The sequence below is a fragment of the Cordyceps fumosorosea genome, assembly GCF_001636725.1.
Source record: "Cordyceps fumosorosea ARSEF 2679 chromosome Unknown scaffold_14, whole genome shotgun sequence".
Taxonomy (NCBI): domain Eukaryota; kingdom Fungi; phylum Ascomycota; class Sordariomycetes; order Hypocreales; family Cordycipitaceae; genus Cordyceps; species Cordyceps fumosorosea.
The window spans coordinates 669925-683281 of NW_017387314.1; the positions used below are offsets into that span (position 1 = coordinate 669925).

The following is a 13357-nucleotide window of genomic DNA, read 5'->3' on the forward strand; positions in this document are numbered from 1 at the left end:
CCCTCTCTCTGTCTCTCCGTCTCTCTCTCCATCTCTCCGTCTCTCTGTCCCCTCTCTTGCTCGACTACGACTTCCTCGCTCTTGGCGGCGCTGATGGTGTAACCATTTTTCCCTCCCCCATGCGGCGGCGGCTGCACCTGGCCGTGACGAGGTCGGTGTGTGTGGCGAAAAAGAAATAGGGAGGCCAAGAGGCAAGGCAGGAAGAGGGGGAAGCAGTCGCCAGGAGGACGAGGATCAAACACCGCGCCCGATCGGCAGGCAGGCACGGCTAGGTGCTTGCTCGGCGACAAGTGTGACCAGTTTGTCTTTGTAAAAAGACTCCATTGACGGTCAAGTTCGGGACGGGTAAGAGATTCCCGAAGCTTTGTGAAATTAAAGTGCTCGACTTACAAGGAAGAGACACCCCTGCCTTGCTTGCCTGCTTGCCTTCCTCGCGGGCGTGGGAGGAGGGGCAGACAAACCAATAGCCCAATTAAACAACTGTAGACGACATCACATCATCACATTCAGAGCAGACCGCGGTTGGCCTCTGACCGGTCTCTCTCTCGTCTCGCTATCAGTCAGTGGCGCGCTGTGGGTGCGTGGTGGCGCCGATCCTCCTCTTGGCTTGTCAAACATCAAAGGACACGGCGTTGGTGACACCGAAATACCCAGCAGCGAATAAAAGATGGTGTGTGATGGTTACGCTGCATGGAGTATTCACTACAGCCCGGACGCGCGCAAGCAGACTATCGAATTGCGTCGAGGCAGGCCATCTTTCTGTAGGATCTTGCCCCATCTCCATGCCCATCCTTTCAACGGGCAAGACACTTCTGAGTCTCTCTGGGCGTCTCAGTGCAGTCACATGATATCTGGTCCTCTTGTCCAGTCAATTGGTGACCGGTTGCTTGATGGCCTTTCCCTGACACTTCCGATCAAGCTTGGCAACATCCTCCTCCTTGCCTTCCTTCTCTGTTTCCCCGCCAGTTTCCAACAAAGTTCTTCGGGCAGCCAATGAGGCGCCGCCACCACAAGCCGATATCTCCAGCAGCAGGTTCGCCATCCTGAAAATAAATATTACCTGCCCCTTATTTCGGAAAGCTTGCAAGCATACAAGGATCGGACGCCCGATCTACCGCCGCCGCGGCTCGACGGCGGTGTGTGCGCTCCCGAGTCCCGACGCAGCTCGACTTCATCGAGGCGCATTCCAAATGCAAAGAGCCACTGTAGCCAAGGACATCATCAACTGTATGTGCCCTGATTTTTCCAAATTTCTGCAAGTCGCCCGAGTCGAAAAAGGTGAAAGAAACATGGCGGTTAAACTGCAGCTGTCCTGTCATGTAACATTGCACTCCGGGCCCGGCTTCTCTCAGCAGAAAGAAAAGGCAGCTTCTATCATCCACATCCCAAGTTTTTGTATTGACCAATCCCAAATGCTAGCAAACCTAACGCGAAAACGGGCAACAAGATCTCTATAGCCCAAAACACAGTGCATCCCTGCCCAACCATGGTACGCATCGCAGCAAACCACATAGTTATCCGTATTTGCGTAGCAATTATCCTCCCAAGTCTAACCGCGGAACCCTATAGTAATCACCAAAAAAGGAAAAAGAGAAATCAATGCAAAAATGCGTAACCGCCCCCTGCCTCAGTCTACAGGGTGTAGATAAAATCTGGTCTGTTATCGCCTAGGGCCTCAATTTCCGCCTCTGACTTGCCTGCTGTCAAGTAGTCGCGCTCACCAGCCAGGCGCTTCTTGTTTTCCCGGCTCAGCAGCACATGGAAAAGCAGGCTGCCGCCAAACATGGCAATCACGAGGTAGCCAATGATGGTCGAGTGCCCAGCAAAGAAGCGTGGGCCGTCAAAGTAGACATTGCTACTGACAACACCGTTGAGGTTGCCCCAACCGATGACGATGCCCAGGACGACGCCGCGCTTGTAGACACCCTCGACGTTGTTGGCAACCCATGCAATGGTCAGCGACACAGAAGGGTAGATTCCCAGGGCACCAAGGAAAGTTCCAACGTATTTTACCACAGGTTGTGTGGAGGCAATCATCATGACGAAGCCGATCGTTCCGACAACAGCACACGCCATGTTGAAAATGCCACGCTTCTGTATACGGTCAGACCAGAAGCCAATGACAACAGTCATGATAGCGGCCAGCACATATGGTGGGACGCTGAGAAGCTGGTTCTTGATGATGTCGTTCTTGGGAACCAGGTTCATACTCTGAATAATGGTGGGCAGAAACAGACTGAAGGCGTAAAGCGGCATAAGAGGGCCCATGTAGATGAGCATACCGCAGTACGTCTTCCAGTCCTTCAGCGCCTCCATGAGATACGTCGTCTTGAAACTCTCGTCATGCGCCGACGCCTGCTTGTCTTCCTCCAGGCGGCGCACAACACGGGCACGGTCCTCCGGTGTCAAGAACTTGGCCTCGGAAGGGAAGTCATCAACCATGAAGAACGAAGCAAGCGCGATCAGAACCGTAATGCCGCCTTCGATGATGAAAATCCAAGACCAACCAGGACGACCACCAATTCCGTTCATATTCTGGATCGCAGCAGCCAGTAGACCGCCGAAGGAGCCGGAGATGGCGGCGGCGGAGAAGAAGACGGCCGCGCGGACGCCAAATTCGCTGCGCTTGTACCAGCAAGACAGGTAGTAGTTAATGCCGGGGAAAAGACCAGACTCTGTCATGCCAAGAAACCATCGGGCAGCCATCAGTTCTGACCAGTTGCGTACAAAGCCCATGCCAATCATGGTCACGCCCCAGAGCACCCTGTGCACAACATATCGGTGGTTAGCCATATTCTCGGACACGGGCGGCAGGCCCATGTAGTACAAATGCGGGCAGGCATAAACGTGGTCTCAAGTGACACTCACATGATGATGGGGATAAAGATGGATGGCCGCAGACGCTTGAGTAGGACATTGCAGACAGGCTCGAAGAGGGCGTATGACACGAAGAAGATGGTGAGCGTGGCATTGTACTTTGACGTGGAATGGATACCAATATCTTGTTCAAGATGTGCTATCCTAGCATTGCCGATATTGGTCCGGTCCAGAAAGGCCATGAGGTACAGCAAAGAGAGCTAAAGTACGGTGTTAGCAGTAATACCATGCCAGAATACGGCCAAGGCGTTGACGTTGCAACATACCCATGGCATGAGCTTCCAGTCAAGCTTCCATAACAGTTTGCGCTCCTGGGAAACGTCGCGTAAATTAGTGTCGGCGATTTCACTTTTAGGGCTGCTCAATATGTCGTGTGCAATCCGGAAGAGACACAGAGCACTGGGGCAAACATACAATCTTGGCGCGCTCTTCGGCGGAGAGCCCAGCATCAAGGTCACTAAAGGTCCGGCTGACCTCAGTTCTAGAATCGTTGGTATGATCCTGATTGCTGGACTTTTCCATCTTCTCCTCGTTGGTCGTCATTTTGTTGGCTTTTTTTTTGGCGGTGGCGTGTGGCGGCGCGGGAGCCTTGAGATTTTGGCGTGGGAGGCAGCTGGTTCGTTTATAGGCGCTCAGCTGGAGGCCTGGGGTTGGTCTGATGGGATCAGGTACACACTCTACACCTGCAACAGGACAGATTCGAGGTGACGTCGATGAAATGGAGCAGGCCGACAGATAGACCTCAAAAGAAGAAGAACTGTGGAAAATGCTAGAAAAGGGAGAGGATATGACCTGGAGCAAAACCAGGCAGAGAGGGGGGGGGATGGAGGATGGGGGATGGGGGATGATTTACATAGAAAAACATAGAAACCACCACCAGGCTGACCCCGGGAAATGGTTATTCTTTATTATGCTCCACCGGCAGAAGAGTTCGGCAGAAAAACGTTGGGTGTGGTGCGGAAGGCCAGTGCAAGCGAAAAGCTCAAGACAATTGTAACCCAGTTGTTCCTCTGTACTGTACTGTACTGTACTGGTGCGGTCTGTTCAGTACCCCCAACTTTCCAAGCTAGCAGGGCCCTTGTCCCCAGCTGGCGGAACATGGAACGGCGCCGTTTCTCATCCAGGGCAGAGGGAAGGACGATCCCCAATGTACTTGTAGACTTCACCGTCGTAGCTGGCTTGGCTGGTTGGCTTTCTGTGGTGCCAACTCTGGCATGAGTTGCGTGTGGCAGTAAATACCAATGAGCAGTGAGCACACATGCCCGAGGTGGAGGTGCGGGCGGTCTTTTTGCGCCACCGGTAATGCCCTTGCGCCCTTTCACTAGGCGATTTGAATTGGGGGAATGTGATTAGTCTTGCATCTGGTGGCGGCCGTCTCCGTGGGTTGTGTGTCCTTCTCTCGGCGATGGGCTGTCAAATGCTTTACCCCAGGCCAAGACCAATGTCCTGTGGAGGCCAAGCCAGCTAGCCCCCAGGCCAGCCCGAAGAAAGTTCGTGGAGCGATGCGACGCACGGAGCAGCAAGCTTGCAACAAGACAGAGCCTCGCAATGGCGTCACTGATTTTTGTCACGCTTCACACAGACTCGGGCGGGAAAAGATGCTGCAGTGCAGGCAAAAGCAAGTTCTCCGAGGTAGCAGCCGATGTTGCCGCGGCGGAGAAGCCGTTCCCCTCTGTTCCTCGTTTGCTGTGATACAAACAAGGGCTTGCGCTAATTAAAGTGTTGGGCGTCGTTGCTTTTTCGTCTGTCGCAAGGCAATCGCCTGTTGATCCTTGTAGCCTGGTCCTGGGCCGGCGACGTGCGTGAAGCACTGAGGCCAAGCCCTCTAGCGCCGGATTGTAGTCCGCCCAGTGCAGCAGGTCAAATCCGGCTGATTACAGGTCTCATTTCGAGGCCATCACCGCGGCGGTCCAGCAAGGAAGGAAGCTGCCTGGTGCGTCAAATCGACCTGTGGACGGGCGGACAGGGATTCAGCGTCGTCTTGCATCGCAATTTCAATAACGCTATCTGTACTCTTCTTTACCCCTCCCCGGCAAGGCGACCAGTCATAGAGGGCCAATAGTGTCAGTGTTATTATCACTGCCAAGAAGTATTATTCACGTTCGTCGAGGATCCACGGTAACACTGGTTGGCACTTCATGAATTAGCATCAGGAAACAGAACGGAGATTGCTCCCTTTTTTTTGCTTTTTCCTCTCTCGCTTGGGCCGCACCGATTCACGCCGCACACCACAGTTCTTTTTCCGTTGGGGGCCGTTATCCGGTCAGGTGCATGGAGACTGCATTCTCCCTCATCGGCCGAGCAGCTATCCCCATGAGAAAGCATTAGGCAATCACGCCACAAGTTTCCAACTTTCAAGGAAGGCCAGGATGTGTAGGAATACATGCGTTTGTCGTCAGGCTGAAAGTAAAGATGGGGCGTTGCAGATGGTGAAGAAGGGAGGTGGCGGGAAAGGCCGCCACCAACACGTTTGTTTGGCGGGCCCCGGCCTGTCGCCGAATTGCAAGAGCAGCATCAGCCAAACCGGTCAAACGGCTTTTGGAAAACAAACCGAAGGGACAATAACACGCTCGGGTCGCCAGGCAATAAATCCGACCTCGCAATTCATAACCCACGTTTCTTGGCCGTCTTTTTTTATTGTTCTTACCCCCGTTCGCTCGTTCAATTTTCCTGTCTGTAGTCCACATACATGGACTTGTACAACGTTGGACGGGTGTCAGCATTGGGCCAAGAGTCGCACACGGACGCCCAAATGCAAATTTTCAGAAAAAGATTTGCATTGGGCAAAATGATATATGTTTGTGAGCCAAACTGTCGGTATGGACCCCTGATTTGATCCGATTACGAATCCGATTGTACGATCCTACAGCAGGAAATGGTACTACAACCAATGTTTTATTTTTTTACCTTTTTATGTGGCTTATTTATTTTACTATTTTAATCTCACCGGGTACATGAATATTGATGAATATTTGCAACACGCAGGTCATTATGCTAGGCCAAGCTCCTTGTAAAAGTTTTCGGGGTTAGGTTCCCGGCCGAGGAATTCAAGGAGCATCACGTTCTCATCCATGCTGCCGCCACGCTCTAGCACAAGCTTGCGATACCGGCGACCGGCTTCGCCATTCATAGGGTCCTTCTTGAAGGCAGTGTAGAACATGTCGGTTGAAAAGACCTTGGAGTAGAGGTAGCCATAGTATCCAGCATCGTAGCCACCGACAAAGTGGCCGATAGTGGCATGCTTCTGTCCCCACTCACTGTGAATCAGATCTTGTCAGCACAATTCTCATCTCATGTCTCGGGCTGCTTGTCTTGGTATGACTTACATTCCATAGCCGACATCCTCAGGCCCTTTGACGCCGGAAATTTCTCTGCGCAGCTGGTTCCACAAGCGGCCACAGTTCAGCTGCTTCACCGCTTCGTGGGATTCGGGGCTGTGAACGGTCAAGTCGAAAGTTCCGATGAGGATCTGGTACAACGTTCCAATGGATTCGTTGAGATTTTTCGTCTTCACCAACTTGTCAATAAGCTCCTTGGAGATCTTCTCGCCAGATTTCCAGTGGGATGAAAGTTCCCGCAGAACATCGGGCGTCCAGCACCAGTTTTCCAGCATTTGAGAGGGCGCTTCAACAAAGTCCCACATGACAGCAGTGCCGTGGCAGTAAGAGGTCTTGGTCTTGGCTACGAGATCGTGAATACCGTGACCCAGTTCGTGGAAAAGAGTAACGGCCTCAACATGCTTGAGCAGAGCCGGGCGACCTTGAGACGGGCGGCTGAAGTTGCAGACGAGAGCAGTGGAGGGATAGTTTCTAGTGCCGTCCGCCTTTAGGTATCCCGGTCCGAGGGTAAAGTTGGCATTGTGTCCGTACTTGTTGGGGCGTGGGTGAAGATCGAGGAACAGGTAGCCAACAAACTCGCCGCCAGATGCTTCGTCGTTCCAAACACTGATAACCACCACCTCCTCATGCCAAACAATGTCTTTGGCGTTACCAGTAGGGCTTAGGCGAGCCTTAGCAGCCTCATCCAGCTCAACAAACTTCAGGCCGAGGATTTTCTCGAAAATACCGAGCATTCCAGTGAAGGTCTTCCACATAGGGAAGTACTCGGCCACTTCGTTCTCGTCCAGGCTGTATTCCTTCTCTTTGAGAACACGTGAGTAATATCCGATATCCCAGGCGTATATTTCGCCGTTGAATTCGAGGCCACGTTCAGCATAATCTTGCTTCTTTAGCTCGCGAAGCACCTCGGTTTCCTTCTTGCCGCCATCGCCCACACGAGTACGGATGTCAGCCAGGAAGGCCTTGACTTTCTCGGAGTCCTTGGCCATTTTGGCGGATATAGTGAGATCTGCATGATCCTTGTAGCCGGCTTGTCTAGCAGTTTCATCCCGCAGCTCAATGATGGTCTGGAAGAGGGGGACATTTTGGTTCACCTGGGTAGTGTTAGTTGCTTCTATCCTACGCGCACGCGTTTGGGACGATAAAAAAGCTCTCACCTTATTAGCTTCGGCAATAAAATAGTCGCGACGAGTAGACTCATGCTTGGCATATTTGAAGAGGGGGGTGGAGGTCGTATACTTGAAATCAGCTTTGACCTTGCCCTCATTCTCTCCAGTACCTTTTTCGAGCTCGACGACGTCAATATCCGTTTTGGGGATGCCTTCGAGCTGCTCTGGGGTAAACCAAACGCCACCCGTTTCGTTGTTGTGGTTGTTTTGCGACTCAAGGCACAGACGGCTGAGTTTGAGCTGCTGCTTCTTGAAGTGGTCTCGCTCGGGGCCGGGAGGGAGGAGAAGGCCCTTGGTGACATACTGGGTGTACTCCTTTCCCAAGATGGTAGCAGATTCGGTGTCAAGATTCGCTGATGACTTGTTGTTGTAGATGGCGTTGACGCGCTGGAAGATGTCGTCGCGCATTCGCAGCTCAATATCCAGCTCTCTCATCTTCCCATCGGCCTTGAGGGAAGCGTCGCGGGTAGCAGCATCGGGGTGGACATTCTGCAAAAAGCAGATTCTGTAGTTTTCGCCGACGGTCTCATCGTCAACATTGAGGATGGGCTGTATGGCGCTCTGAAAGGTGGCCGTCTCGGGGGTGGTAGAGGCAACCACGTTGTCGATGGCGGCTCTCTTGGCCGCAACAATCTTTTCGATCGCGGTGTCCATCTCCTCCGGGGTAAAGCTGAACACCGGGGGCCTCTGGGGCGGGATGGCGAACTTTTCGGAAGCCATCGTGCTGAGAAAGCGTGAAGCGGGCGGTCTCTGGAGGATCAATGGTGTCTTGCGCAGTTGTCGGGCCAGAGAACCGAGACGGGAGACGTAGCGTGGGGGAGCCAGGGTGACGGCGAGAAGAAGAACGAGACACGACACGAGGAGCAGACGAGTCCTCCTCAATAAGGATTGAGTTTTTGGCGTGGCGTGACCGCGAGCGCCTGTTCGGAGAGGATCTCGCGGAATGGTGGTGGTGGCTGTGGCTTGCCCGTCAACGGACTTCTACTTCCGTCAATTGCGCAGAAGCAGTCCCGTAACGTCGGACAAAAGATATGTAAATAAGCGGAGCAGACAATGTACGAGCTTTGGTAATGGAAACTAGAAATCCGCGATGAGTGTGAAGACGGCGTCGGGGCAATGGATCTGGTGGACAACTGGTGGCCAAGAGAGGCAGGTGCGCTGAGATGGAGATGCAGGCTTGCGGGGCAGCAGAAAATAGCGGGCAAGGTCTACTGCAGGTTAGCTGCGCATTTGAAGGGTTATTATGAAGATTACGTGCAAAGAGATGCCTACGCAAATAGCTGCTACCTGAGCAGGACAATAGCTGAAAATGATTACCACTCATTTATTAGCGTATAGCAAGTATGTAATGAAAATTATGGCAGCCCGATTATCATGCAGCCTCTTCCGTGTCCCGTCTGCAACTGGCTGACACCTACCGGGTACTGCAGGCGGCCAAGGTCATTACGGATAAGAGCGGCACTTGGGCAAAGTTGCAACAGAGTGCACGGCTCGGCTCGTCAAAATGTAGAGCCTCATCAACGGGAGTAACAAGATTGATGCACACTAACGGGTACCGGCTGCAGAAAGCCATGGCGAGCGTGGCGTTTGCCGATGCGTAACAGCCTGTCACTCCAGCAAACGAGCACGTGTATGGCAAAACTTATTGTCTATTCGGCGTCGAACCGAGCGCCTAGCACAAATTATATATGACAAGACACAATAACAAACTCTCCCCGTATTGCGTCATCGTTGCTTCATTATCCCAATCAAGTTGCTTCCTGTACCATGTCCCATAGTCAAACACGTAAGAAAAAATCATCAACGCCTGTCCGTTTGTATGATGCAATCCGGCTCGTTACGAGCGCAGCGTGCGACAATTAGTTGGCAAGGATCGTGCGGACGAGATCTATAGTAGGCAAAAGCGGTTAGATTAGGTCATCGAAACACGGACGTCATGCAAAAAAGTCGTACCGGTATAGTTGACTTGGCCAGAGCTGGTATCGACGGCCTTGAGCAGCTCGTCAACCTCATCCTCGGTCATCTTCTCGCCCAGGTTCGTCAGGATGTACTTGAGCTGGCCAACGCCGATGAAGCCCGTCATGTCCTTGTCAAAGACCTGGAAGCCACGGCAGTACTCCTCCGGCTCGCCAGGGTCGCGGAAGCCGCCAGGGCGGTTGAGGACGCGCTGGAAGGACTCGAAGTCGACTGAGCCGGTTGTTAGCGTTTGCTTCGTCACTCGGCCCTGATGCGCTGAGCTGAGTGCAGGTCACCAAAGCCGCCGCAGCAACGATACGGCGCCAACCGCAACCCAATGCCCACATCAGCGCTCCGCGGCTGTCCATCTACTCACACTCGGGGCCAAGGCCCTTTTGTAGGTCGTCGATCTCCGAAAGAGTCGGGTTCTGGCCGCAGGCGCGCAGCAGGTCGCCAAGGGAGTCGACGGTGCAGCGGCCGTTGCCGCGCTTGTCGAAAAGGGCAAAAGCCTCCTTGTAGTTGGTGGAAGCCTGCGAGTCGAACTGGTTAGAAGCCATGGTGGTTTGATTGATTCTGGGTAGGCGAGCGATGATGTGGAAGGATGGCGGGGAAAAAAATGCGACGATGCAGATGCGAAAAGCGATGACAATGTATTTGTTGCGATGATGCCACAACCACTCCAGCAAACGCGCGCGGAGGCTTTCGGTCAGCCGAAAAGAAAGGGCGTGCGCTTTGGCTGGGCTGGCGAATCAGAGGCACCAGAGGCCCGCGGGGTTGACCATTTGTTTACATTGGTGCTGGTGCTGGGGCAACTCACCATTGTTGACTCTGGACAAGGGCTGTGGGTATGGCTGCGTTGGTGGTGTGTGTGGTTGATCGTTTCGGTTTCGTGCTAATCAAGAAAGCGAAGACGCGCGCAAATCGAACGAGAGAAACGACTGTTCCTTTTGATCCGAAAATCCTGGAGAGGGCGATTTTTTTTGGCAAAAAGAATGTTGTCAAGAACAGAAACCACGAGACCACACCAGTCAAGTAAAAAAGGCCAGCTCCCCCTTGCTGGCCGCCTCCTGAGACCTCGCTCCGCCCCACGCCTCAAGCCTGCAACACCCTGCTCCCATCCCTCCTCCCCCTGTCGACGCCAGTCTTTGTCAGGGCAACGACCTCGAAACAGGCACAAGACAGGGTTCAGGAACAATGTCACTGGTCGATGAATTGGTCAATGGGACAGGCGGTGTGTGATTCCTCCCCATCCAAGCTTGTCAGCGAGTCAATCGTGAATCCAGGTCACAAATCTGCATCGTTTAAGATATTACGTCTCTTATTGAGAATCTTACCTCCCTCAAGGTATCTCGCCTTCTTATTTTTTTTTTAGACAAAGACAAATACATGTTGCTCCCCACTGACTCTACTCACTTTTACACGTTCAAGCTTCAATCACTGGAAAATAGACACTATTAATAGCTCCTAGCTGTCACCAAATTGACCCTTGTCTACATAAACAATGCAACGAACTTTCGAAACACCTCCTCGACGCCGCTGTCTAGACTTGGTCATGTGCGCTTCGCCATCAAGATATACGAGCCCCAGACCGTCTTTACCTTTGCATCTCGCCAGCTCTCCCCCATCTCTCTCCACGTCGCTTCCGACGCAACAATCTCGTCCATGAGCATGTCCACAATGTCACCTGGTCCGCCGTCTACTCGGCTCCGCAGCTCCGGGTGCGCCTGTTGCCATCCAACATAGCTGCTCGCCGTCCGCACGTAGCTTTCAAAGCCGCCCAGAGTGGTCTCCTGGAACATCAACGCGTCTGCGGTATCTGCCTCGGTCGCGTCGGCATTGACATCGTACAGGATGCGCTGCACATTTTCCCATTGCTCCGAAGGCGGGACAACGTCTGCGAGCAGCCTTCGCACCTTGTTTCGGCCGGGTTGCTCCCAGTGACGGCCCATGCTCTCGATACCCGGCGCGACTTCATCCTCGCCGTAGCTATACCTGTCCCAAATCGCATTCGCCTTTGAGTGACCCAGTAGCACATTATCCTTGTAGCCCCAGAACACCATTGACCCTCCTGGCTTGACCACGCGAGCAATCTCAGGCCACGCCTTGCTGTAGTCGAACCAATGCGCTGCCTGGCCCGACACCACCAGGTCAACAGAGTGGTCTGGTAAAAAAGACAAATCTTCTGCTCGGGCCTGTCGAATTTCAATATTGGGGTCTGTTGTCATGCTTTTGGCCTGTGCAGCCATTCCTAAGCTGGGGTCGGTTGCAATGGTCTTGCCGAACTTGGGGCTCAACTCCCGAGAAATCAGACCATGGCCGCAACCCAGATCCAACAATGTACCGCTGGATTTTTGTGCACCATGGTAATCGAGTACCGTCTTGAATAAAACAGCAGGGTACGAGGGTCGGCTTGCAGCGTAGCCAGCGGCCGAAAAGGTCTTTTTCCTGTTGTTGGTCAGCCAACGTCCCGTATATGTCAGCCATGCGTCTTGACTCACGCAAACAAGGACATGATAGCGACTTTATTTATACATCAATGACAAGCAATCAATCCATATGCATTTCCGAGTTGTCCAGTTGATGACTTTATACTCTCCCATTGGTCGTCGCTCCGAGCAAAATCCGACTCGGCCGATGTTAGCGTCCACTGGAAGAAGCCGTTCTCTAGGGTACGTTATGACGTACCGAACCGACGAATGATTCGGCTTTATACACAATGCTATCGGTCATTTAGTCGCTCCGTCAGGGTTTTGGAATCTCCTGGCCGGAAATTTTGGTTCTTATTACTATTATCGCAATTTCAAGGCCGACGTTAGTAGTGTTGGCGTGGACGAGGAGAATAATTAGCTCAACGATATCAACCAACACGACGGCCCTGTCTACCCTTCCCTCCCTACACATACCCGCGTAGCATTCATTGTGTCGGAGCTTAACAAAGGCTTTTATAAATGTACCAAGCCAATGCTGCCAAGCTCCCAAACCAATGGGTTACGTAGGCAGGGGACATCGTTTGGTTTGATGCTGAGTTCGACCTTCTGCGTAAAACGAAACATTTAAAAAAGTCAAAGCATAATTTCGGCAGAATGCAATTGAAGCGTGAGCCTTCAGGATTGTTAATGAGGCGAATTTGCCGTCGGGCTTGCGCAATCACGTCAATTCACTGGTTGAGGCGGGGCAGGCTGGTTTGCCTCTCTCGGCGCCGGAGCACCCCGCCAAGCACAGCCGTACGCAGTAAGCTCGGAGCACGCCCAGAGCCGGCCAGACGACCGGTCCAACCCTCCTCAAGCATTCAACATTTACGAACCCCAAGTCTCTCTCCAGAGACAAACGTCACAATTTTCGCAATCAAAATGGCAACCGAAGCTACTGCACGCAAGTTCTTCACTGCGCCGTCCTTCGCCGTGGTCGGCGCCAGCTCCAACCCGGCCAAATTTGGCCACAAAGGTGAGTCGTCGCCGCAAAGCAGTCTTGCGCTCCAGACCCTCTACTGATTCTTAAAACCAAAGTGCACGCATGGTACCTGGACCGCGACCTGCAGGTTACTCCCATCAACCCTGCCTCGCCGACCGTGACCGTCAATGGCAGCGAGCACGCCACCGTGCCCAATGTTTCGGCCCTGGCCAACCCCAAGCAGACGGCCGTATCCATCATCACACATCCTGCCGTAACGATCGGGGTTCTGAAGGAGGCCAAGACGGCGGGCGTTCCGTCCATCTGGCTGCAGCCGGGCACATGGGACGACGAAGTGCTCAAGTTCGCGTTGGCCGAGGGGTCGTTTGAGGCTGTCGTCTACGGAGAGGGTGGTCGCGGTCACGATGGCTGGTGCGTCTTGGTCGATGGCGACAAGGCGTTAAAGGCTGCCGGAAAGCTGTAATGGAACCTATCTATTATAATTGAGGTGTTGAAGTGGTATTCAGCAATACTATCCGTACTCCACAATGCTCAGTCCAGTTTAGTACTGCGCGAACCTGCCGATGCAATACGGTCTCTAAGACATTGCACAATGCTGATTGCACC

General features: G+C 53.1%; 5 protein-coding genes across 5 annotated transcripts; 1 reads left to right on the forward strand and 4 right to left on the reverse strand.

Annotated features, from left to right (window-relative positions):
• Positions 1–1632: 1632 nt before the first annotated feature.
• ISF_05869 (MFS transporter) lies at positions 1633–3420 on the reverse strand (the record flags this gene model as incomplete). The annotated part of the gene is made up of 4 exons (XM_018849474.1): positions 1633–2764; positions 2869–3077; positions 3144–3188; positions 3292–3420. 4 exons carry the CDS (start codon positions 3418–3420, stop codon positions 1633–1635), a joined length of 1515 nt encoding a protein of 504 aa, XP_018703501.1.
• A 2446-nt stretch (positions 3421–5866) lies between these two features.
• On the reverse strand, positions 5867–8104 carry ISF_05870 (metallopeptidase MepB; the record flags this gene model as incomplete). The annotated part of the gene is made up of 3 exons (XM_018849475.1): positions 5867–6134; positions 6204–7309; positions 7373–8104. 3 exons carry the CDS (start codon positions 8102–8104, stop codon positions 5867–5869), a joined length of 2106 nt encoding a protein of 701 aa, XP_018703502.1.
• A 1139-nt stretch (positions 8105–9243) lies between these two features.
• ISF_05871 (myosin regulatory light chain cdc4) lies at positions 9244–9897 on the reverse strand (the record flags this gene model as incomplete). Its single annotated transcript, XM_018849476.1, has 3 exons — positions 9244–9272; positions 9338–9571; positions 9717–9897. 3 exons carry the CDS (start codon positions 9895–9897, stop codon positions 9244–9246), a joined length of 444 nt encoding a protein of 147 aa, XP_018703503.1.
• Positions 9898–10890: 993 nt separating this feature from the next.
• ISF_05872 (Methyltransferase type 11) lies at positions 10891–11586 on the reverse strand (the record flags this gene model as incomplete). The annotated part of the gene is made up of 1 exon (XM_018849477.1): positions 10891–11586. The coding sequence occupies one exon, from the start codon at positions 11584–11586 to the stop codon at positions 10891–10893; it is 696 nt and encodes a 231-aa protein (XP_018703504.1).
• Positions 11587–12690: 1104 nt separating this feature from the next.
• On the forward strand, positions 12691–13214 carry ISF_05873 (NAD(P)-binding domain protein; the record flags this gene model as incomplete). Its single annotated transcript, XM_018849478.1, has 2 exons — positions 12691–12784; positions 12847–13214. The coding sequence occupies 2 exons, from the start codon at positions 12691–12693 to the stop codon at positions 13212–13214; spliced, it is 462 nt and encodes a 153-aa protein (XP_018703505.1).
• Positions 13215–13357: the final 143 nt, after the last annotated feature.